Source organism: Symphodus melops (assembly GCF_947650265.1).
Source record: "Symphodus melops genome assembly, chromosome: 18".
Classification (NCBI taxonomy): Eukaryota; Metazoa; Chordata; class Actinopteri; order Labriformes; family Labridae; genus Symphodus; species Symphodus melops.
The window spans coordinates 3,926,164-3,949,741 of NC_136708.1; the positions used below are offsets into that span (position 1 = coordinate 3,926,164).

The 23,578-nt window shown below is 43.3% G+C and overlaps 2 protein-coding genes and 1 long non-coding RNA gene across 3 annotated transcripts in view; all 3 read left to right on the forward strand.

Annotated features, from left to right (window-relative positions):
- The window catches only part of foxo6b (forkhead box O6 b), a 45,913-nt gene extending 40,222 nt beyond the window's left edge, over nucleotides 1-5,691 (forward strand). Inside the window, exon 2 of the mRNA XM_079368520.1 lies at nucleotides 1,507-5,691. Coding sequence (XP_079224646.1) covers nucleotides 1,507-3,228 — 1,722 coding nt within the window. The 3' untranslated portion in view covers nucleotides 3,229-5,691. The remainder of the gene's footprint in view (nucleotides 1-1,506) is intronic.
- Nucleotides 1-23,578, forward strand: part of ctps1a (CTP synthase 1a) — a 219,296-nt gene that overhangs the window by 2,630 nt on the left and 193,088 nt on the right. The gene's annotated exons all lie outside the window — the stretch shown is intronic.
- Nucleotides 9,758-15,884, forward strand: LOC306839619. The gene is made up of 2 exons (XR_013781222.1): nucleotides 9,758-11,109; nucleotides 15,676-15,884. It is a non-coding gene; the product is annotated as an uncharacterized lncRNA (long non-coding RNA).

The following is a 23,578-nucleotide window of genomic DNA, read 5'->3' on the forward strand; positions in this document are numbered from 1 at the left end:
GAAGAGTGAAATGTAAGCCGGCCCCCCGTTGATCACAGATTTACATCTCCTGCTGTTTGCTTCCGATATTTGCTCTCCTTTCAATGTGAATGAATGAGTGAAGGAGAGAGAGGGGTGGTGGGGGGGGGGGGAGTTGTGTAAGGTGATGAGAGGATGGATGTGGGGAGAGGGAGAGAGAATGAGCAATGTCGTGATCAAGAGACGCTGGGACACAGCGAAGGAGATGAATGGGGCTGAGAGCAGGAAAATTGGACAGGAGGCGGGGAGTGAATGAAGATAGAGACCGGCGCCAGATATCAGGAGACAGAGATTGTGAGCTATGTGCAGGTAATAAACAAGGCAGAAATAGATAGATATCGGGAGAGAGAGAGAGAGAGAGAGAGAGAGAGAGAGAGAGAGAGGAAAAAGAAAAGTGTGTGATTGCGCACATGGGGAGGAGGGCTGGGGTTGAGTGTGGATTTGTTCCTCCCACATGATCAGAAAAGAGCGATAGGCAAAAGAGTGGGAAAGAAAGAGAAGGCGGAAAAGCAAAGGGAGGAAAGCTGGAGAGTGTGAATAATGACACAAGCAGGAAAGATTTGGATGAACATGCTGTACTTAGACTAACTTGGCCAGCTGAGATGATGTGTATCCCTGCTAAGCTCTCCTTTAGGCAGGCTTAGATCTCATCAACTCTCTCCAGGTTGGCACCGGTTTCAAATGCTCCTGCGGAGCCCTGGATTACCAATACAGCCGTCACTCAGACACTTAAACAGGGGTCTGCAGAGGCTTATCCCCCCAACCCACAACCCTCCACATACGTCCCTCGTCAAAGCTGCTCACAGGAAGACTTCATCATAAGGATATCCAGTATTTTTGCCTACGGTCATGTTAATTGTGCCATGATTTTAAAAGAGGTTAAATGAGCATGTCATTTTCTCCTCCTCCCCTTCCCTCGTTAACTTCCTCTCCATCTTTTTCCGGGACAGTGTGTGAGAGTTTATTTTTCATTTTGGTGCTCTTCCAGGTCTCCTCTTGCCAAATCACGCCTCCCCCTCCTTCCCTTCCCTTTCCTTTCCTCCCTTTCTGTCTCTGGCTGGATCACAAGCTCTCATATTTGGAGGCCCTGCAATCGATATGGTCTGTCTGTGATTGGGTTGCCTCGCGTGATTCATTTCTGTAACCTTGGTGATGGTTTGATGTGGAGGCTGCACCCATGTCCGTATTATGACTCAGTGAGCGTGTGTGGAGAAGAGAGGCTGGTCAGGGGAGGTATCGATTGGTCCTTCACTCTCCCTGCCCTCTTTGCTCCCCCCATCTCCCTCCTTTAGTTTATCCATCTTTTTTCTCACTCACCGTACAGCCTTGATAGTTTGGCCACAATTTGAAATGACTTTGTGTTCTCAAGAAATAATTATTTAACCCTAAATGTTCCCTGGGGTGTTAATGTTTATCTCTTCTCTCTCTCTTCTCTGCCCTTTCCTCCCCCTCTCCCACCATCTTCTTCCCATCTTTCTCTTCTTCCAGAATTCGATCAGGCACAATTTGTCCCTGCACAGTCGCTTCATCCGGGTGCAAAACGAAGGGACAGGAAAGAGTTCCTGGTGGATGTTGAACCCAGAAGGAGGGAAGATGGGGAAGGGACCCAGACGACGTGCGGCCTCTATAGACAACGGTGCCCGCTACCTGAAGACCAAGGGTCGCATTAGTCGCAAGAGAGCAGGGGCCATAGGCCTTGGACGGGGACAAAGTCATGGTGCTGGACCCACAATGCAAGGCTCCCCGGAGCATGGCAGTCCAGCAGGGAAAGGAGGTGGTTTGGGGGGTGAGGAGTATGACACTTGGACGGAACTCCATTCCCGTACTTCCTCCTCAGCTTCGACAATGAGTGGCTGCCTCTCACCGATCCTGGCTGAGGCAGAAGCTGATGAACCAGAAGAGGGAGGGTTGTCCTGTTCTGCCTCCCCTCGGCTGTACCCCAGCCCTGGCAGCACAAGATCCCCAGCTCTGGGCACTGGAGGGCACTGCCCCAATGTGGAGCTGCCCCAGCTAACGGACCTGACTGGGGCAATCAGTCTTGATGAAAGTGGCTATCCCCAGCCACCGCAAATCAAATGCAATGGATATCCCTACGTGCCTGGGCCCAAGGCAGAGGGTTCCTACTGTGGGCCAATGTACACACAACCTTCCATGGGCATGCTACGGCACCACACTCCCATGGAGACCATCCAGGAGAACAAGCCAGTTAGCTTCCAGCGCCCAATGAGGGGATACTCAGAGAACAATGCCCTGCAGAGTCTGCTCACTGGAGGTCCATCATACTGCAACAAGGACACAGTGCTGGGCCAGGGACGAGAAACACACACAGTAATGACACAGGGATCCAATGGCGTTCATAGCCAGCACAGCCACAATCAGAATCGCAGCCACAATCACAACCACAATCACAGCCAAGAGCATGCTCACAATCCAAGTCTACACAACGGCCATGGCTCAGTTCATGACCAGAACAGCCACCATCAGAATCACAATCAGGGTCACAAACACCAAGCCAGCCTTGACTATAGCCACAGCCACAAGTCCCATCCAGCCCATGACTATGGTCCAAGTCACGAGCACGGCCATAGTAACAAAGTAAATGCCAGTCATGATCACAACCCTCGCTCCACCCAGAATCATATGCACAGCCACAACCCCCACAACACTCATAACCCTATGCACAGTGGGCCTCACCCCCAGGCTATCTCACCACGGGTCAGCAATGACATCTTGCAGCCCTATAGCCTCAAGACCTCTAACCACTACGGGCCCCGTCCACATCTCCCAACATCTCCATCCCTGCCGCCTAACCCTGCTGGGGTCATGGACGTTCCCCAAGACCCCTGTCGCTTGGCATCAGCCCCTCACCCACGTCACCAACCTTACCCTGGAGCTCACCATCAGGGTATGACTGAATCTTGGCATGGCTACTACCAGAACACCCACCAGCCAGGGAGCACTGGTTACCAGGGGCAACAGCACAACACACACAGTAGAATGGCTGCCAATCTGGACATGGATAGTGTCCCTAATAGCCTGGATTGTGATGTAGACTCCATCCTTCTCAGTGACTTTATGGATACAGAGAGCATGGCATTCAACTTTGATGGCTCTCTATCCCAAGGCTTGGGCATGGGGATGGGCATGAGCTTGGGGGCATTTACTTGCCCTCCTTCAGCACACAGCAACCAGAGCTGGGTGCCAGGGTGAACCCAAGCCCAAGGGTTTGAATAGACACATAATCAAAAGAGCTCACCCACCAGGCCAGGCTGCTGGTGGGCTGTACCCTTGGACTGACTGACTGTGATTCTATTCCTCTGAGACTGCAGAACAAAATACAAATTGTCATTTTGTTTCCTGGGGACCCCTTTTTCCCCATATCCCCAAGTCCTACAGTTCCCTCCCCCATTCCCCCGTTCATGCCCTTCAGTTTTTTAGTTTTGTTTTGTATTTTTATGGCCCTTCCCAATCTCGTCCTGCCTGTTCTCAACTGTCAAGCACTTTACATCTATTCTTTCCATACAGATGCAGTAACAAAAAGACCAGGAAAAGTCATGTTGTGTGCTGGCTTAAGTTTAATGTATGCAATCCACTTTACAGTATTATCTTCTACAAAGGAGGTGTTGTTTTGACTTAAGAACATGATCAAACAGCTGCATAAATACCTTTCAATGAAGAGGTGCTCTCAGATTGGGGGTTAAAATACAGAGGGAGGCTTTGAGGTTTATGGAGTAAAAAAATTGAGCTGTTAAGACGACGAAAGAATAAGACCTTAAGGGACGGAGGGAAAGAATAGATGGGAAGACCAGGGTCAGAATGACTTCTCTCCCTGGTGGACAGTGTGTTTTCCTGTTCAGTTTAGAGCAAGAGGACAGTCATCCATCAGGCAACCATCAGCACCACTCCATTGAAATGCAACATCCCTTCTTTAATCTCCAAAGTAATGCCAGAGTGATGCATCACTATTGCAAATCTAATGCGCTTCTCTGTGTTTTTTCAACCCCCTCTCCCTCCTCAACTCCGGACACACCGGCTTAATGTGTTTTGGCGAAAGTGATGATTAAAGTCACTCTGCACTAAATGGGGGAGGGATTGAAAGGGGGTAGTGTTGGGGAGGGGGTATGAAGGGGAGATGATAGGAGAGGAGAAATGCAAATATTCCCTCTGTGCCTCTTCCTCTCCATTTTGTGGATTTATGTAGCTTTCCCCGTAATGAAATAAGCAACGATCAGAGCCTGCTGCACATCCTGAGGAGGTCCCTGATTGGCCTGTGCTGGGCTGCCTCAGCGTGGCTCCTTCACCGGCTGACCCCAGAACGGCTTAGTGAGCAGCTGTGGTCAGGCCAGGATGTTGATGGAGCTGCTCTCCTCAGACCCCAGGCAACCTTGTCTAATTCACTAACACCCAGGTTCAAGCCCACTATATGCTTTTACTCTTGCGAATTGCACACTGATGAACAGCGTCAGCAGATTACCATTAGGTGCTATCTCCTCTTCCCAGGCTCCCTCCTATCACGCTGCCCCATCCCGAGGTTACTCGGAGGGTAAACAAGAGTAATTAACCGCCAAACAAGATGGATGATTTATGCAAGTGTGTGTATTCACTCATCGGCACAAAGTCATAATTCTTCCCCTCACCAAGAACAAGCAGGGCGATTTTTGAGAGGTGATGCCTTGCGACAAGGTAAAGCAGCTGGCAAGCAGAGTGCTTATAGTGTCCTTTTAGTCCTTCAGGCATCCCCTTTACAAGCATTCTCTACCCTGTCCTGGCCATAGCTTTACTTTGCTGTTGTCTTTTTCTTGTGCTTGTTCTGTGATTGTGCAGTTGTCTTTCCTGTTACAATACAGCTTGGATAGGAGCTTTCGTGTGAGTTTTATTTTCTACATTCCCAGAGGGAAAAAAAAGGCACCGGGGGCATTCACCAACCCTTGTCCTGGCACCTGTCCCACTAAAGATAGAGAAAATAGGAACAAGAGAGAACAAAAGTAGAGAGATACAGAGAGGGACTGAATGGGAGGGAGGCAGCTAAGTGAGTAGGCAGGATCTTTGGGACTAGGGGAGATTTTCCAGCTCGGTAGCTTTCTGTAGAATTGGCTGTTTGAATCGGGCCAAATGTCAAGTGCTACTCAGCCAGCTCCGACGAGCTTTGACCAGAAAGCCACTTCTCCCTCCTGATCAAGGACAATGACGGGTATTTCCATACACTTTTCTTTTGCTTTTCTTCTGTCCTTTTCATGAGTTAAGATGGCCCATTGTTGTAACCCAACTGTAATTTGTTCTCTGGCCTGTGTGCACTTGTGTGTCAAGCTTCTCGTGGGTGTGCGAGTGTGTGGGCGTGTGTGTAGCACAGTAATGTACAAGAACTGATTAAGGGAATATTGTTGAGAGCTAACGTGCCCTGGTATTGTCCATGCCTGGATGAGTGCAGCATACATAATATATACAGTTTATATTTATTGGTTAGGGAGAGGGTTCTACGAAGGACCTTTCACACCCATCACTGCTTTTTCTTCTTAAAGGCAAAGAGGCAGAATGCTATTTCAGTTTGACTACATTTCATTCTGTACATAATCTATATTGAAAAAAAAATTGTATTATAATTTTTTGCAAATATCAATTTCTTTTCTAAAATGATGTATCTGCTCATCTGGTGACCGTAAAATAAAAACAAATAAGAACATAGATGTTTATTTGTGAGTCTCTTTTGTTTGCATATGCACAATGACACATGCACTGCTGCAAGGTGCTTATCCTGCGTCAACTGTTAATGAGCATCAAACCCACAGCCATTTTTTGTCATGTATTTGTAAACACATTCATATACCTATGACTCAGAGAGTTTTACAATTTGAGCAGCAGTGGAAACGTCCCGTCATAAAGCTCACTTGAATGTGCGTGTATTAAAAGATATCAGATAATCAACAAGAGTCATTTTTGATTTATAAACTTTATTAATCCCTGAGCTACATTCTGGTTTACACTTACACACACAGGCTTGAAATAGACACATGCACAAACAGGACCTGTGGACATGCTTTAGTAGAGAGATATTTCCACTAATGTCCTCGGACGTATGTGACCTGGCATCTCTCCAGCAACCAGACCAACTTCTATCTTTTGATCCACACCAGGGCTTGAACCAGTGACAGGTTCTCAGACCTAAGTCTCTATAGACAAGCTGCCCCATTGTATACTGTATATATGGAATTTCTATGTTGCAAAACATAGTGAGACATATTGCAGAACTTATCAAATTAAATATAGTTCAAAAAAAGAGCAAAACATATTTGACTTTGCACACTAGCTTTCGTATGTGATTAATTGAAGTCATCAGGCTGGGATATATTTACAGTAAAATGTGCAGTTCAAATTCAAAGTTTTTCCTTCTACCTTTAGTGTGTCATCAGATTGTTTCTCTCAACCTGTTAAGAGGCAAAATTATTGTAAGATTAGATTGACATTGCTTTGACATTGCTAAGTAAAGTATAAAGTGTTTTTAATGCCAAATAACTTTTACTAAATGAAATATTTAAACTATTGTTTAAACTATTTATGTGCATTGATATATTTGATTTAAATACCACAAACCATAAAAAACCACAAACAATAAACTTTGTTTTACTAACAGAGACTATAAAAAATAATATATACATGTTTTTTAATGTCTAAATGCAAGAACTGTTTTATATAGTTTTTTTCTTACACAGAGAAATTACTATGAAATAAGAATAAACAAATTAGAACCGTTTATGAGTTTATAAAGAGACTGGAGATCTCAGCATTTAAAAGACATAACAAGAGTATCGATATCTTATGAGGGCTGCCAGTAAACAAGCTAAAGCCATACTATATGAAACTGTAGAAGTGTAGGTAGCATCTCAATGACTACCAACTGTCTTTGAGCGTTGTCCAATTATATGAAGAGCAAATATAGGGCAAATAGTTATTACAACCTGGTGCTTCTGTTTGAGAGGTATGGTAATGGTTTTGCGTGATAAAGATAATAAACTTTCTTTAAAAAGTTCTTGCCAAAAAACAGGAAACATTCCAACTGTGTCGGTATAAGTAACACAAGCAGTCAGACACAGACTGAGGTTTTTAGACTACTGGTTTTATCAGATCCTTTTATTCGGAGCAAAATCTGAAAGTGACAAATAATCTTTCATTTCACAAACAGACACAGAAGTGTTTTTTCCTGCAGTCGGACTTTCTTTTGGACTTGCTTTTTATTGCGACATATTAACATCTGAAATAGTGTGTACAACTCTGCTTTTCAGATCAACAATAAACATTGAGAACATCATCATCATTATGTTTGTTATTATTATCATTTCTAAAGATTAACTATATTAGAGAGACAGGACAGTGGAGAGAGTCAGAAATCAAAGAGAGAGAGCGAGAGAGAGAGAGGGCAATGAAACAGAGGAGTATTCGTACCAAGGCTGCCTGCTTCGAGGATCACAGCCAATGACAATGACCAATAGGCCAAAGACTCCCCTGAAAATGCTAGATAGATATAGTAGTTTTACATTTGATTGCCACGTTTTATACTGTTTTATTTAGAGATATGTTACTAACACACATGAGCCAGAATTGCAGGACCAATGTGAATTAATGGAGACATGTCGGAGTGAGCAGGCTGCATAAAGGGGGGCTCCTGCTGAGCAGTTTGGGTCTGGAGCCTTGCTTAAGGGCACCTCAACACTCTTCAGTAAGGCACCTCTCTACAATCACCAGAATGATGGACTGAGCCATTACCGCCCGCAGCGATTCCCACCAGAGATTTTTCTTACCTATATCACTACAATAAAACATGAAAATCCCTTGAATTCCAAATTAGGAGGATTGCCAGTGAAAGACTGCAAATGAGCTCATCTGTCTTAACATCTGTATGCTGGTATACAAGGCCTATGATTGCTTCTTATCAGAGGTGCATTATAACTGTGTTTGTGTGTGAGAAACTTAGTGTGTCTTTACACATGCAAATATGTGTTCATGTGTTTGTGTTTGTATATCTGTGTGTAAATAAAGAAGCAACAGCTGATTGTAAAGCATGGATGTGTTGAAGTGCATCATTGTTTTTAATATAAGTGACTGTGTACATGATTCATAGTCTTCAGTGCAACATGTCGTATGTGCTGTTTCAGCATGTTTACATGTTTGACATAGCACGAGTGTGTGTGAACATAATTTATGTATTTTCAGTCTATCCATCCATGTGCCTGTGCCTGTGTGTGTGTGTGTGTGTGTGTGTGTGTGTGTGTGTGTGTGTGTGTGTGTGTGTGTGTTTATTGGAGTTGTTCACGATGAAGAGTTGAACACACCAGTACACCTCCTCACTTGTGGGAGTGTGTTTTTGTACGTGACTCCCTGCATACTCATGTGTACGTTTGTATTGCTTTGTATGTGTGTGTGTGTGTGTGTGTGTGTGTGTGTGTGTGTGTGTGTGTGTGTGTGTGTGTGTGTTTTCATGTGCCTTGTGTGTGTCTTGTCTAGCGCCTGTGTGATAAGGCTCGTTAGCAACCCGATGCCATGCCACAGCTGTGTCTGTCCCTGCGGAGGCTTCCTCACAGAGGGACTGACTACATCTGCACCGCCATACTGTGAGACACACACACACACACACACACACACAAACACCTACACACACACACACACACACACACACACACACACACACCCTCATACACGGCTGTGTCCTGATAGTTCCCTCACCTCTGTTGCTGTGTGTGAGGCATCAGAGTAATACACAGTTAGTTAGCAGGAGCTCACCTGACAAGATGGCTGATCCCTGCACACCTGGGAAGATGGCGGTACCCAGAGCCACTCACACAGACACCCACACACACAGACACCCACACACACAGACACCCACACACACAGACACAGACACAGACACCCACACCCACACACACCCACACCCACACACACAAACACACACACACACACACACACACACACACTGTCAGAAGGCAACAACATCTCTCCATCTTCCTCAGCTCATGACGTTCCATAAAATATGCCTCTCGGATGCTAGTTAGTTCATGGGGTAGCGGGAGGAAGGTTAGTGTGAGACAGAATGCATAATAAGGACGGGATCCTGCTGCACTCCATGCAAATGTGAAGCCTGACGTGTCAGAGCCGTGATGGATCTGTTCTGACAGACACGGTGACAGCCCGGTGACAGCAACTTAAAAACCTACACTCCCTCTCCCCCTCGCTCGCTCCCTCCTCGTATATATTTACAACCGGAGCATCCTAATGCACTTTTCCTCCCTAATCTTCCCTGTTCTTCTGCAGCTAGTTCAGAGACGTCCCCATATTTCAGAGGCTGAGGGATTTTGTGATCTGACAAAGGTTGTAGGCTGATAGTTTGAGCTTTGTACTAGTGTATGATATCTGCATAAACTGTGTCGCGCTGTATAATGTGCAGAGTCAGTCGCTCGGTATTTTTTGAGACAAACTCCAATTCTCCGTGAATCCAAGGAAACTTCTCTGACTACTAAACAATCCACATAGGGATGCAACATTTTGAGCAACTGTTTCTGAGCCTCTTAATTCAAATAGCATTCGAACAAAATAATGAAATAAATAAAATAAAAACCTGATAATGATTGATCATGTCTTATTTGCTTTTTTGACAGAGTGTAAACAGGTTGCATCCTGTTTAGCCTTTTCTTTGACTGATGTTATATTATGTAATTTTATGAAAGGGACGGTGGTAACATTTTCATTTCCCACCATTAGTTTTTAGCCTTTATAAAAACACCAAAGGAAAGACAAAGTTCTTTGGCCTTAATATTTCCTGAAGGTCTCTAAATCCAACAAGCTCCACCAATATTTCTTTTTACCTGCTAGGCGAAACCCAGGGCCCAAACGTTGAGCCAATTGTATTAGGGATTACACTGCATATATTTACAAGTCCTAAAAATATATGCAAATTCAGTGTGTGTGTAAACAGAAAAGAAAGTCATGAGCAATAACACAAATGCATTAATTGATGGATTACTTCAATATTGGTCCAATTTCTTCAAAATTCAAGTAAATACATAAAATCCTTTCCAATCATCAGGACATCAACCGGTCTGCCATGTTTGGTGAGTTTGGAGTGAGACTGTGTGCTCCGCTTTGTAAGTTAAAAATGGCCTCTTGCTATCTTGGTGCCTTGCATGGGCAAGTTTAGAAGTTTAGGATGATGGGCCGCACACTGCTGGTTTACTAACACAATATCATTCTCTCTTTCTTTTTTGCTGAGCTTTGGAGGGGATGAAGCCAGGACAGAAGATCTGGAGGATTCTCACACATGTTTTTCCAGTTAGAAACTACTTCATGTTTTTTTTAAGTAATCATTGATGTTGACAACTTCTACCTCAACTTTAATCAATAAACATTTATCAACTGAAGCTGTCAAAAACATTTCCTTTGTTTGCATTACCAGTTTATTGTCATTTTAAAGTATCTCCCTTAAATTACAGATTACTGAGGATAAATTCTTACCAGAGTATCTTTTTAGTTTGTAGTTTTAGGTTTTCCTCCTGGATCTGAACACCCTGTCATCTTTAATGTCTTCCTGCTACGACTTGTGTCGGACTGTGCGCTGGGAGTCGGTGTTCAAGCGATTGTGAGAGAGGAAGCTCCAGTCAGACAGTTAAAGCAACCGTTGCACAGCAGAACGTTTTGAGCAAAGGTGTAAATCCGCCAGTAGGCTCGATTTAAACGAACAAAAAAATAATTCATGGCTACATTCAAGACATTAAGGACATCAGTCACTTATGCCTTGAGCCCACCATGCCCACTTAAGACCACCAATATAAAGATAATTAAACTGAAAATTAAAACCACAAGCAGTGATGAAAGGCCCGAAGCACCCCGTGCATGTCGGGGTGTGTTTGCGCCTTTATAGGAGTTTGTTCAAATAGGTAACCTGTGAAAAAGGAATTTGAGGCATTTTTCTTTTATTCCAAAAAATATGGCGGAATTCCTGTTTGGTGATGACTATGGGTGTAAGAGGATTTTATGTAGCTCCTGACATGCTTAATGTGCATAAAAAACATGTGTGCATGTAGGACAAAAAAAAACCTCTATGGGGAGGCCATTTTGGAAATTCCAAGGAGGCGCCACTGAGTCACAAGGTCATATCTTAACCACTGATTTACTGTGCCAGTGTGTGTTGTGATTACGTTGGAGTGTTTTTAATGGGATTAAAGGCTATTTATTTGAGATTGGAGGTTGACCAGGGATCCAGTATGATGTATCAAATAATCGCCATGGTTGTGTGTCTCTGTGTGTGAGTATTTTAGCTTAAGTTTTACTTATCAGTTGATGGTCATTGATGGTCATAATCATTATTCCTGTTTCCTATTTGGAGTAATGCGACTGTTTGGGGGATTGTGTGCTGTACTTCTTTGACTTGAGTCAAATTGATGGTTAAATAATGGTCACATTGCAACCATTATTTAACCATCTGAAAAACTGTCCAGGAATTCCTTTAGCTTTTGGGATTCCTCCATAACATGATCCATAAGGTGACACTGAAATAATTTATTGAGAATATGCATTCAGATTCAAATAAATATCTTAATATCATGGTATTTTCTTCAAAATGTTTTATTATTGTGAGTGCCAATTAACCTGATGTGAATATTTGTGTGGGGACAAACCGGAGGACCCGGAGAAAACCCCTTACATAGAAAGACAGAGGAGAAGGAGTTAGGAGAAGTGGACGATGTCGAGGAATGTTGGAGCAGGAAGATGAAGGGTAAACTGGGAGGACCAGAAGAAAGAGAAAACGATTTCTCCAGTTTACTTGAACAACTGGACGAATCTTTTCCACAGAGATTTCTTCTTTGGCACACTCGTCAGCTCTATGATCTTCTCCTCCAGTTGGACAAGCTTCGTCATACCCGCGTCCAGAGTTTTGTCTCTCTCCTGCATGGTTTGCTGCAGAGTGCTGAGGGACTGGAGGAGGTTGGACCTCTCTTTCTCCCATTGCAGCTGCTGATTCTCCAGCTCTGTCATAGTTTGGGACATTGCAACCCTCAGCTGGTCTTTCTCTTGTTGCTTCTGCTCAAGGAGAACTTCAAACTCAAGATGGCTCTTCTTCTGGTCACACAGATTGTCCTCTAACTTTTGGACTTTCTGTAGAGCCAGCGATTCAGAAGCCTTCTTCTTTGTTAGTTGAAGCTCCAGGTACTTGATCTTCATGTCCCTGTTCAGCTTTTCTTCATCCTGCTGCTTGGTGTTCTTTTTGAGAATTTCTTTTAGCTGCTTCACCTCTGAAGCTAAATCTTCTCTATTCTTCAGGAGCCTTGCAGTTTTCTCCTCCTCTATGGCTTTGAACTGCTCATGCTCAAGCTCAGAAACAAAAATCATGCCTGGCTTGAGCTTGGTCTCTTTATCATCACAGTCCTTGGCTGGAGTTTCCTTTAACTGCATCAGCAGATTTGCTAGAGCCTCATTGTCTGTGATTGGCTCGGTGGGTTGCTTTTTCATAGACATGGCAAACTCTAGAACGTTTGGGAAAGGTTTGAAATTACTGAAATCCAAATCCATCAATGCAGGGATTTTCACCCTTTCTCCATCAGCCTGCACTGGTTTGGCGGCTGCTGGCTGCTGGTTGCTGATGTGCGTGTAATTTCCCCGACCTTGATGTTGTCTTGGAGGTGTGTAACATGGAGTGTGTGGTGTCCACAGCTTTTTCCTCACAACCGGGCCTCTGGTCATATCGTCAACTCCACAACCCTGCTGTGTAAAACGATGAGGTGAAGCTACTTGTTCCTGAACATCTGCAGGTAAAGAAGCAGCAGCCGGCTGGTGAACATCCACAGCTGAGAGTTCCTCTTTGTTGCCCTCTTTAGCCTCTTGTTTCTGACCCTTCTCCTGGTATGGGGACTGGACAGACTGGTGACTCCTCTCATCCCAGAAACTTGGCTTGCCTTTGTTTTCCTCCATCGCGAGAACTTGTGTTTTGTTCGCTCTGTTCATCTGTGCATGTATGTCAGACTGGTCTGAATCCGTTTGTGAGTGTGACGCCAGGTCTGGGGCTTGTTTCAAGTTGTAGGATGACATCATCAAAGGACCTTGGAATGGAATGGTCGGCTTTGATTTTTTTTTTAAAGATGACTACCATGGCAACAATCACTATGGAAATGTTTATTGAGCCAGAATTCTTGAAATGTCTCTGAGACATGTTTGAAAATTGAATCAATTAAGGGTGTTTTTACATGAGGCACGATTGTTTTGCACCGTGCCGAGAACGTTTGCTCCCGTGCAGGTCTATGTTTGCATTAGTTACATTGTTCTGAGTACACTTGCATATGTCCATAGTTTGATACAGCATGTGACCGTTTGCACATATTTGGTTTGCAAATCTGCCAAATGCAGATGAAAAAGCAACTATAGCAGTCACCCAGAGGCTAAGTTCATCTGCTAACTGTGGATGTTTTAGATATTTCTGAGACGCTAAAAACGATGCCCTGCTACTTCCACATCCTCCATGCAGCTCAGAGCACGAAACAGTATATGCGCGTATATGACGGTTTTTGAAGCGTAAGGATTACTTCATATAGCGGCCACTTCCCTGTTTGAGCATGGACTTGTTCATGCAGACTGTACTTGTGTTGTGATTACGTTGGAGTGTTTTTATTGGGATTAAAGGCTACTTATTTGAGATTGGAGGTTGACCAGGGATCCAGTATGATGTATTAAATAATCACCATGGTTGTGTGTCTCTGTGTGTGAGTATTTTAGCTTAAGTTTTACTTATCAGTTGATGGTCATTGATGGTCATAATCATTATTCCTGTTTCCTATTTTGAGTAATGCGACTGTTTGGGGGATTGTGTGCTGTACTTCTTTGACTTGAGTCAAATTGATGGTTAAATAATGGTCACATTGCAACCATTATTTAACCATCTGAAAAACTGTCCAGGAATTCCTTTAGCTTTTGGGATTCCTCCATAACATGATCCATAAGGTGACACTGAAATAATTTATTGAGAATATGCATTCAGATTCAAATAAATATCTTAATATCATGGTATTTTCTTCAAAATGTTTTATTATTGTGAGTGCCAATTAACCTGATGTGAATATTTGTGTGGGGACAAACCGGAGGACCCGGAGAAAACCCCTTACATAGATAGACAGAGGAGAAGGAGTTAGGAGAAGTGGACAATGTCGAGGAATGTTGGAGCAGGAAGATGAAGGGTAAACTGGGAGGACCAGAAGAAAGAGAAAACGATTTCTCCAGTTTACTTGAACAACTGGACGAATCTTTTCCACAGAGATTTCTTCTTTGGTACACTCGTCAGCTCTTTGATCTTCTCCTCCAGTTGGACAAGCTTCGTCATCCCCGCGTCCAGAGTTTTGTCTCTCTCCTGCATGGTTTGCTGCAGAGTGCTGAGGGACTGGAGGAGGTTGGACCTCTCTTTCTCCCATTGCAGCTGCTGATTCTCCAGCTCTGTCATAGTTTGGGACAGTGCAACCCTCAGCTGGTCTTTCTCTTGTTGCTTCTGCTCAAGGAGAACTTCAAACTCAAGATGACTCTTCTTCTGGTCACACAGATTGTCCTCTAACTTTTGGACTTCCTGTAGAGCCAGCGATTCAGAAGCCTTCTTCTTTGTTAGTTGAAGCTCCAGGTACTTGATCTTCATGTCCCTGTTCAGCTTTTCTTCATCCTGCTGCTTGGTGTTCTTTTTGAGAATTTCTTTTAGCTGCTTCACCTCTGAAGCTAAATCTTCTCTATTCTTCAGGAGCCTTGCAGTTTTCTCCTCCTCTATGGCTTTGAACTGCTCATGCTCAAGCTCAGAAACAAAAATCATGCCTGGCTTGAGCTTGGTCTCTTTATCATCACAGTCCTTGGCTGGAGTTTCCTTTAACTGCATCAGCAGATTTGCTAGAGCCTCATTGTCTGTGATTGGCTCGGTGGGTTGCTTTTTCATAGACATGGCAAACTCTAGAACGTTTGGGAAAGGTTTGAAATTACTGAAATCCAAATCCATCAATGCAGGGATTTTCACCCTTTCTCCATCAGCCTGCACTGGTTTGGCGGCTGCTGGCTGCTGGTTGCTGATGTGCGTGTAATTTCCCCGACCTTGATGTTGTCTTGGAGGTGTGTAACATGGAGTGTGTGGTGTCCACAGCTTTTTCCTCACAACCGGGCCTCTGGTCATATCGTCAACTCCACAACCCTGCTGTGTAAAACGATGAGGTGAAGCTACTTGTTCCTGAACATCTGCAGGTAAAGAAGCAGCAGCCGGCTGGTGAACATCCACAGCTGAGAGTTCCTCTTTGTTGCCCTCTTTAGCCTCTTGTTTCTGACCCTTCTCCTGGTATGGGGACTGGACAGACTGGTGACTCCTCTCATCCCAGAAACTTGGCTTGCCTTTGTTTTCCTCCATCGCGAGAACTTGTGTTTCGTTTGCTCTGTTCATCTGTGCGTGTATGTCAGACTGGTCTGAATCCGTTTGTGAGTGTGACGCCAGGTCTGGAGCTTGTTTCAAGTTGTAGGATGACATCATCAAAGGACCTTGGAATGGAATGGTCGGCTTTGATTTTTCTTTTTAAAGACGATTACCATGGCAACAATCACTATGGAAATGTTTATTGAGCCAGAATTCTTGAAATGTCTATGAGACATGTTTGAAAATTGAAGGAGGCCATTTTGGAAATTTCAAGGGGGCGCCACTGATGCGCCACTTTAGCCACGCCCACTTTCACTACCCACATGACAAGTTTAATTTTTCCACTGGGATCGTGTGTGTGTCATGTTGGGTGATTCTACGCCTACAGTAAGCCCCTTTGCAAACTACTTCCTGTTTGTGATGAACAACGCGTCCATATGACCACCCCCTTTGACGAAATAACGTGCGTAGCACAACAAAAATGGTGGCAAAGAGGCGGGAGGAAAAAGAAAAGAAAAAGGGTCCTTTGCACTGGTCATTGCTTCGGGCCCTAATAATACAAATCAAAATAGAAACTTCAAATCCCCATAAATAAAAGGTGAGAGGTGGAAAAAAACACAATCCTAGCCTTTTCACCAAGATGCAAATCTGCAAACATGTTAGCTGCAACATCTTCAGATTTGACTGTACGTCTTTTTCATCGGGTAACCGATCCAAAGTGTTGCTGCAATGGTTACTTTCAGTCAAAGTGCTCTGGGGACTAGCGGCTGTTTCATTAAAGACTCTATAAAACCTTTAGCTGACACCATTTCATAAAGTGTAGAGACTAAAAACTCAAAGAAACTGGATTTTTATTGCTATGTTATTTTTGTCCTAAGTTCTTCTTCCTCAGGGAATTAAAAGTGTGACTCTGGTGGTCAGCGGACACACTGCACAGTAATGTGTCGTGATCCGGTCTCTGTGGCCTCCTGACCTCACGCAGCTCCCAGAGAGCCACCGGGACAGGCTGACGGGACTTCCTGCTGGTGAGTGTGTTGCATTGAGCTCACTGCTGTGGTTTATTACAGCAGAGTCTCCCCAGGGATTCAGCTGATGGCCGACATCAAAGCTGCGCCTGGTATATTCGAACAGCAAGAATGTGGGTGGAGGTCATCTCCAATGAATTCTGCCTCATATATGGGACAAACGCCTTCAGCACGTTGCATGAATCCTCATTATCAATTCATGGAGCCATTGAATGCTCCCTGTTTCTCTTCAAGTTCTCTTTTTTTATATCTTTAAAGGGAACCAAGCTTTTTTTTTTTTCTTTTTTTTTTGAGCATGAATTTCAACAATTCAAACTTCCGCTCAATGACAAGCAACGAGTCCCACGCTGAAAAAAAGGTCCCATGTGTTTGAAGCATCTAGGCCGCTCCATCTTTTTGATCAGCAGCTCGGCTGTGAATTCTGCAGATCAGAAAGTGGATCACAGGCTCCCTGGGGACCGCCATTTACGCCTGCCACCAGCGGAGGATAGAGAACGTAATTAAGAGTTTGTTAAGATGCCCAAATTCCTTCTCATTTCCACCCCGCCCCCATCCATCCGCCTCCAATCCCTCCTCCTCCTGCTCTCGGTAGCTCTGATCTCGCCACAGATTAAACCTCTCATTCCCCGAGAAGACAGAGCCGTGGAGGGGAGCGGCATCTCCAGCCACACAGGCTGATTATCTTAAAGAGTAATTAGTGAGTGTGACAATCTCACAGACAGAACGCTGTGTCGACATGATGGAGACGGATTATTCAGACTGGGGTGTACACGGGCCCCTCTATAAGGCACAAGAAAAGAGGAGTGCATTTGTTGCGTGTGTGTTAATTATCAGTGTCACTCACTCTTTATGTGTCTTTATGTGCTTGTTCATAATTACTGTTCATGTATGTGTATGTATCAGTGTCAGTCAGTCAGTCAGCAAGCAACTTCAAACCACCGCAAGGCAACAATTATCTCCTCAATAATACGCAGCTCGGGCCCGTACACACTGTGAACGATTTGATACTGAATGCTAATTGATCTGGAAGCTGATTGTTAGTTTTGTGGGGGAGGGTAGAGACGAGGAAACAGATTGTTCCTGCATTGAAACGTGTCTAGGTTGTTCAGTATAAGAATATAATTCATATTTTACAAAGACAAAGAGAATTAGCATAACATACATGTCAGTAAAAAAAAAAAAAAAGCATTTTATCAGCAAAAGAAAGTCATTTTTTAAACAGTGTTTAGCAGCAGCAATCACCCGGCTCTCAATATTAAAAATGATACAGTTAAATACAGTTATTTAAATGAGAAGAGACTAATTTAAAGAGGGGTTTAAAGAGCTATTAAATATGAATTAGTGTAAATGTGTGCAGGAGGAAAAAGGGAAGAAAAATGTGAGGACTCTTTGCTCATTAGACCCTGTTTCAGAGTCGTTATTTCACAGGGTGGGATCTGCACGGAATACCTCAGTGACAAAGTCTTTATCATGGGGGTAAAAAGGTTAAGTCTTGTATTGTTGGCAGTGTTTTTCCAGACTTCTGTTTTGAAGCCTCGAGTCAGAACGGAGCAGTTTGCACTCCCCATGTACAGAGGCTGAAGCCCCTGAAACGCTCAGCTCAGATTTGAATCTGCTCCTGTCCTGCATGTCATTCCCCCCCCTCACCCCGCCCCCCCCCCCCTTTCTCCCTCCTCGATTTCCAGCACATCTTCCTGTCTCAAATAATATGAATAATAAAAGCTATGTTTTCATGATAAATCACAGATATAATTTTATACTTTAAAGACGAAGTTGCTTGTTATGAATCCCTTTCCCCTCATGATGAGTTATCTTTCTTACACAGTGAACTATTCAGTTCCCAATAAAAAGGGGGTGCGAAGTGATCCCCCCCCCCCTGTACTGTCTTTAGATGTGATGCGGTTTCAGCAGAGCCAGTAAAGTTGGGCAGCTCTGTGTGCGTCTGACTGTGTGGTTACATAGTGGTCCACTATGTGGATCTCCTGCTGCTCCGTGCCTCCACAACACTGAAACACAATGTGAGTTCACAAATTGGGACGCCCATATTGCAAGGTTAAAATCGATATGAAATTGTAAAGACGTGATGACGCCTAGTTATGAGCTCAGTTACAGCATAATGGCAAAAAAAAGATATTTGAAAAGACTAGTCAGATAACTCGAACAGAATCAGCTCTCAGAGTCAGTAAGAGAATCTCTCGCTACATCCAAATTCCAGCACCGCTCACTATTTAATATTTTTTATCTCCAAGTTTTTTCATCTATTTATTTAATTCTTTCTCTTCTTTTATATTTTTACTGATGAGCCAAAGATGTGCTAATCAACCCATGTTGTTGTCAAATGAGACGTATGAAGCTTTGCTATCCTAAATTCTAATGACCGTGGAAAGAAAAAAATCAGTTCATCCAGTTATTACCTCCAGGCCGGCCTGCTGTCTGCAGATGCTCATTGGTATGCAGCCTTTGTTGTCTTACATGTGATAACTGTCATAATCCTTGTGCATTGCTCCTAATTTACTATTAGAGATCATCTTTATGTGAGAATAAGGTACTGGACTTGTAATGGGAGGCTGAGCTGGCTGGAGCAATTTATTATATGAAACTGGGGGGTACATGAAACATGTCATTGCCCTTTACGAAGACCAGGAAACAAACAATAATGAGAAGTCCACTTAGTGTCAGCCAAGTTGGCTCATATTGCCAGCTTTTTTTTAGCCTCATATTTGTCTGTGTAGCATAAAACCTGACAGCTTATATTAGAAAAAAAAGCTACTCAGATACTTGAAAAACAAAACTGAAAGAGGTCAGAATACATAAACTTTCCATATTTCAAGGGGAAAAGGAGTTTCAGGAGTGTTGCTGCCGAAGCCTTGAATCTCTTGCAGGACAATCTTTGTCTGGAGTAGCTGGTCTCTCTTTTTTATTTTTAACAGTAAATTGAAGGTGTTGGAAGAAGAGGTTGTAAATGACTTTTTTTTTTTTTTTAAACCCTGAGGGGCATTCCAAGTTATTTAGAGACATGCTTCTCACACAAATCTCACACATTCACAAACAGGATCTGTGGACATGCATTAGTGGGGCTGCTATACGCAGGGAGGCAGAGCGGTTGGGGGATTCGGGGACTTGCTCAAGGGCACCTCAGCAGTACCCAGGAAGTAGCCTACCCTGGAACCTCTCCAGCTGCCAGACCAACTTCCATATTTTGGTGCACACAGGGACTTGAATCAGCGACCGTCCGATTCCCAACCCAAGTCCCCACAGATGCTACTGCCTCCCCAAGATAGGCTGACCTGTGTCTGTAGTTGCTCTGTGTTTTATGTCTGTAACTTGTTTACTGTGGGTCTGTCTGTCTTGACCAAGACATGTAAATTAGATGTTTAATCTTTATGAGCTTTTCCTCAATAAAAAAAAACCCATTGTGAAATGAAAAGGGATCTCTTTACTACAAAACATTGTTATACGCAATCATTCTCTGAAAATATTCAAGCTTCTTAATTGACGGCTGAGCGTCCCTGCTATGCGAGGTGAATCTGTTTGTCTGTGAATGGCATGTATATCATTTTTGTAACACACACTGCATTCTGCAAACCTATACCTCCAGCTATTCTACGCTGCCCCTGGGACTTTTTCTTGTTGACTCCATGTTGAGATGCCAAAACAAGCAGGAGAGAAAACAGATCAATGAAACACCATATCAGATGATGGAAAAGCTGCGAGAGAGGAGTGTTAGCGGAGCGGAGTGAAGATCAAACCAGGCAAACAAGAGTGACATCATCACCTCTCGCAGCCACCAGCTCAGCCTCAATTTTGATGGTCTCATGATCCAACTTTAAAGTGCCTATAAACCTCAGATCGTTGTGATTCATTCTCGTGATGAACGCTGGTGTAAATTCATTTTACAGCCCGTATAGAATGCCCTCTTAAAGTGCTACTCTGTTTCACCAACACATTTAATACAACTGTAATTTCACCTCCTGCTAGTTTGAGCTGTAATCGCTGTATAATTTAGCAGTACCATATCTTGTTATGGGCGAAGGCAATGTGTAAAAATATAGGTACCAGTGTAATGTTACAATTGGTTATCTAGATTATCCAATGTATGACGGCAAACAAGACTATGTTGACAGGTTTAAGTAAAAAGTCCAGAATATCCAAATATATTTATTTATTTGGTAAAGATGTGCAAAATCTGACAGAACAGTAAGACAGCGGTTTTCAAGCAGTCCTACAACTCTGCCTGTTTATCCCCCCCCCCCTTTAAAGGCAGCAAAGATAAGTCTGTTTGGTGTTTATTTCAAGGTAGTCTACATTTGTTTGTTCATTCACGTGTGCTTAGTTTTTATCGTGTTGCTCTCTTTGATGATGGATTGATATCTATATTTTAAACATGTTAATAAAATAAAACGTAGTACATTTTGGCATGTGTTTTAAAGGTGTTTTCCCATGTCTTTTTCAAGGTATCATTTCAAGGAAGCCTTTTGTGTGATTTAAGATAAGAGATAAGATAATCCTTTATTCATCTCGCAAGCGGAGAAATTTACGGGATCTGTTTTAAGGAAACCTATAGTCTCTGTTTTAAGCTTTTCTTCTCTGGTCTCCGATCTAATTTAAGGCGTCCTCTGTTTTACAATACCCTTCAGTGTCTGTGTCAGGGTAACTATGAGATTCTTTTTTCAAATATATCCAGTGTCTTTACCTTATTGCATTAATTTCTGTTACCTTTTCATTTCATTTTGGATTTTTTTTCTTCATCAGTCTTAAAAAACCCTTTAACCAACAGCGTTCTGCCCTGAGGTGTCTATTTTAAGCTGTCACTTATCTTTTCTTTTTAGATGTCCTATCTGTCACGAGGTGCTCTCCAGCAGCTGCCTTACTGTACCGTAGTGTCTGTTTAAAGGTAGAAATGTTCTCATCGTACTCGTCGACTCACCCTCATTTTCACAAGTTAACTAATGTTTTAAGGTGTAATACATTTGTTTAGAGGTCCCCTTATACCTAAAACCTTACTGTAGCACATTTAAATGCACTCTTTTTTGATTAGATAAAGGCCAGTCGTGTAAAGATTGGGAATCCCATACTGCCACTGTCACCTTCAAATTTTCTCAGTATATTGTTGGTTATATAATGTACAAGAGGGCTAAAGTTTCTGCTCAGCTCTGAATTCAGTCAGACTCTGATAGCCTCACTTGTGTGTCAACAACTGAATGCAAATTGCTCCTCAGGGTCAGGTCAGCACTTTGCACAAGAGCTACCTCCAACCATATGTAAAAAAGTGGTAATAATAATAATAAAGCTATTGTTTTTATAAATGCAACCATCTGAGATTGAAATCAATCTATTACTTATATGCCTTTTAGCACCAGATTGGTCTTTGTTCACTCATAGAAAAAACAGCTGGGAATAAGAAAACATGGACGTTTCCTCTGTGACATCACCCACTGGTTTCTAAATTAGACTTTTGAAGACAAACAATGGCCACCGCCTCATTAGGAATCTCAGTTTTAGTTTCAATATAATTATTGGTCAATCAAGAAACAGGCTAAGAGCTAGTTGAAGGGTCTTAAGCCTCCTGGCAAACCATAACAATGTACCCCTATCAGCCATGTCCCTAATTATGCATCACTTTCACTATAATAAAAAATAAATCATTCATAAATTATTATTTAAGAAAAAAAAAAAACGCCCATCAAGGCTGTCTACACAAGTGATGTAAAACAAACTATTTTTCTGAACCAGGAGTAAACATGTTTTTTCCTCCTGTCAGAAATGCGTTTTAACATGTGGACTGAAACATTTTGCAACTAGCCTCAAGAGGACACTTTAGGAACTGCAGTTTTTTGCACTTCTCCATCAATTTTCAACACTGGTGGCCACTTGGCAAAGAACACATCAAGAAAGCACTTACCACCAAAGATGAAGACAAACCAAGAAGTTTTTTTTCCTCCATAATTCACAGTGAGTGTGACAGAGTGTGAGTGTTATGCAAACTGCGGTTTGCACACGACATAAGTACAACATGCCACAAAAAAGTTCAAAAGGATTTATTTTTCTTCCCAATCCTGTCATGATTAAAACTGCATGTGTGAGGAATCCTGTATTATCAGACTGAGCCTGAGAGGTGGAAGGATGGAGCAGGAGGAGTGTTGAAGTTGAAGGCAGGTAGATTGCATCCATCAGAGGAATCATCTCCCCCAAAGCACAGTCCGCCTCCAGACTCGGCTCTCTTATTTTTCTTTAAGGTGGGCAATTCTCTGCAATACCCAAGATGCCAGGCGAGGCTATCATATCACAGACCTGCCACATCCAGCCAGGGCTAGTTTGAATCACAGAGAATGACGTTGAGTGAGGCGATAGACATCTCATTACTCTTTCATATGTTGCGTACAGCCGCAGGTTGGCTGGCTGGTCAGAGAGCCGAACACAACCTCATTGATTCAGACGTCTGCTCTGCAGGCCCAGAGGCAGGTGCTTCTCTCTTTTCCCCACCTTAATTAATTTCCCGACATGTCACTCCTCGTCATTCCCCGCAGTCATGTCTTTTACTCTATGTCCTGTGGCTCTACTTTTATCAAACACAGAGATGTTCGACATCAGAACAGCCAGCCAAAGCCCCTTGTATTCCTTGGCCGGGGTTTGACCTGGCCTGGCATCGCCTAAGCTGTCAGCCTGACTCGACAGAGTCTCTCTGTTTCAGCTCCAACACACAAGTCATTCTTTCCCTGCTGCACCGATCCCTGCAGCACGCTGGGCATATGGCCGACATACATTGCCTGGGGTTATTCCTGGGGGCTGACGTCCATTCTCTGTAGGCCTCAGCTCCCTGGAGAGGCAGGTGGTGCCAGACAACAGCTGCTGAATCCACTCACCCTTAATTCCCCTTCTCTCCAGTCCAACCAGTACGCCGAGTCCTCCAGTGATTTCCAACAGGGTCAAGGTGGCCTAAAGGTGCTCAGAAGTCTTCCTCAATATAAATTATTGTTCATTCACATGTTTGATGTTGGTACTAGTGCCAATAGATGAGGTCATGTTCACAATGTAATACCTAGTGTCACAAGTCTTTGACTCCTGTTCCTTCATGTAGTATAGCAACGCTGCAAACAAGAATGATTCACTATTTTTAGCCAAACAAGCGCAG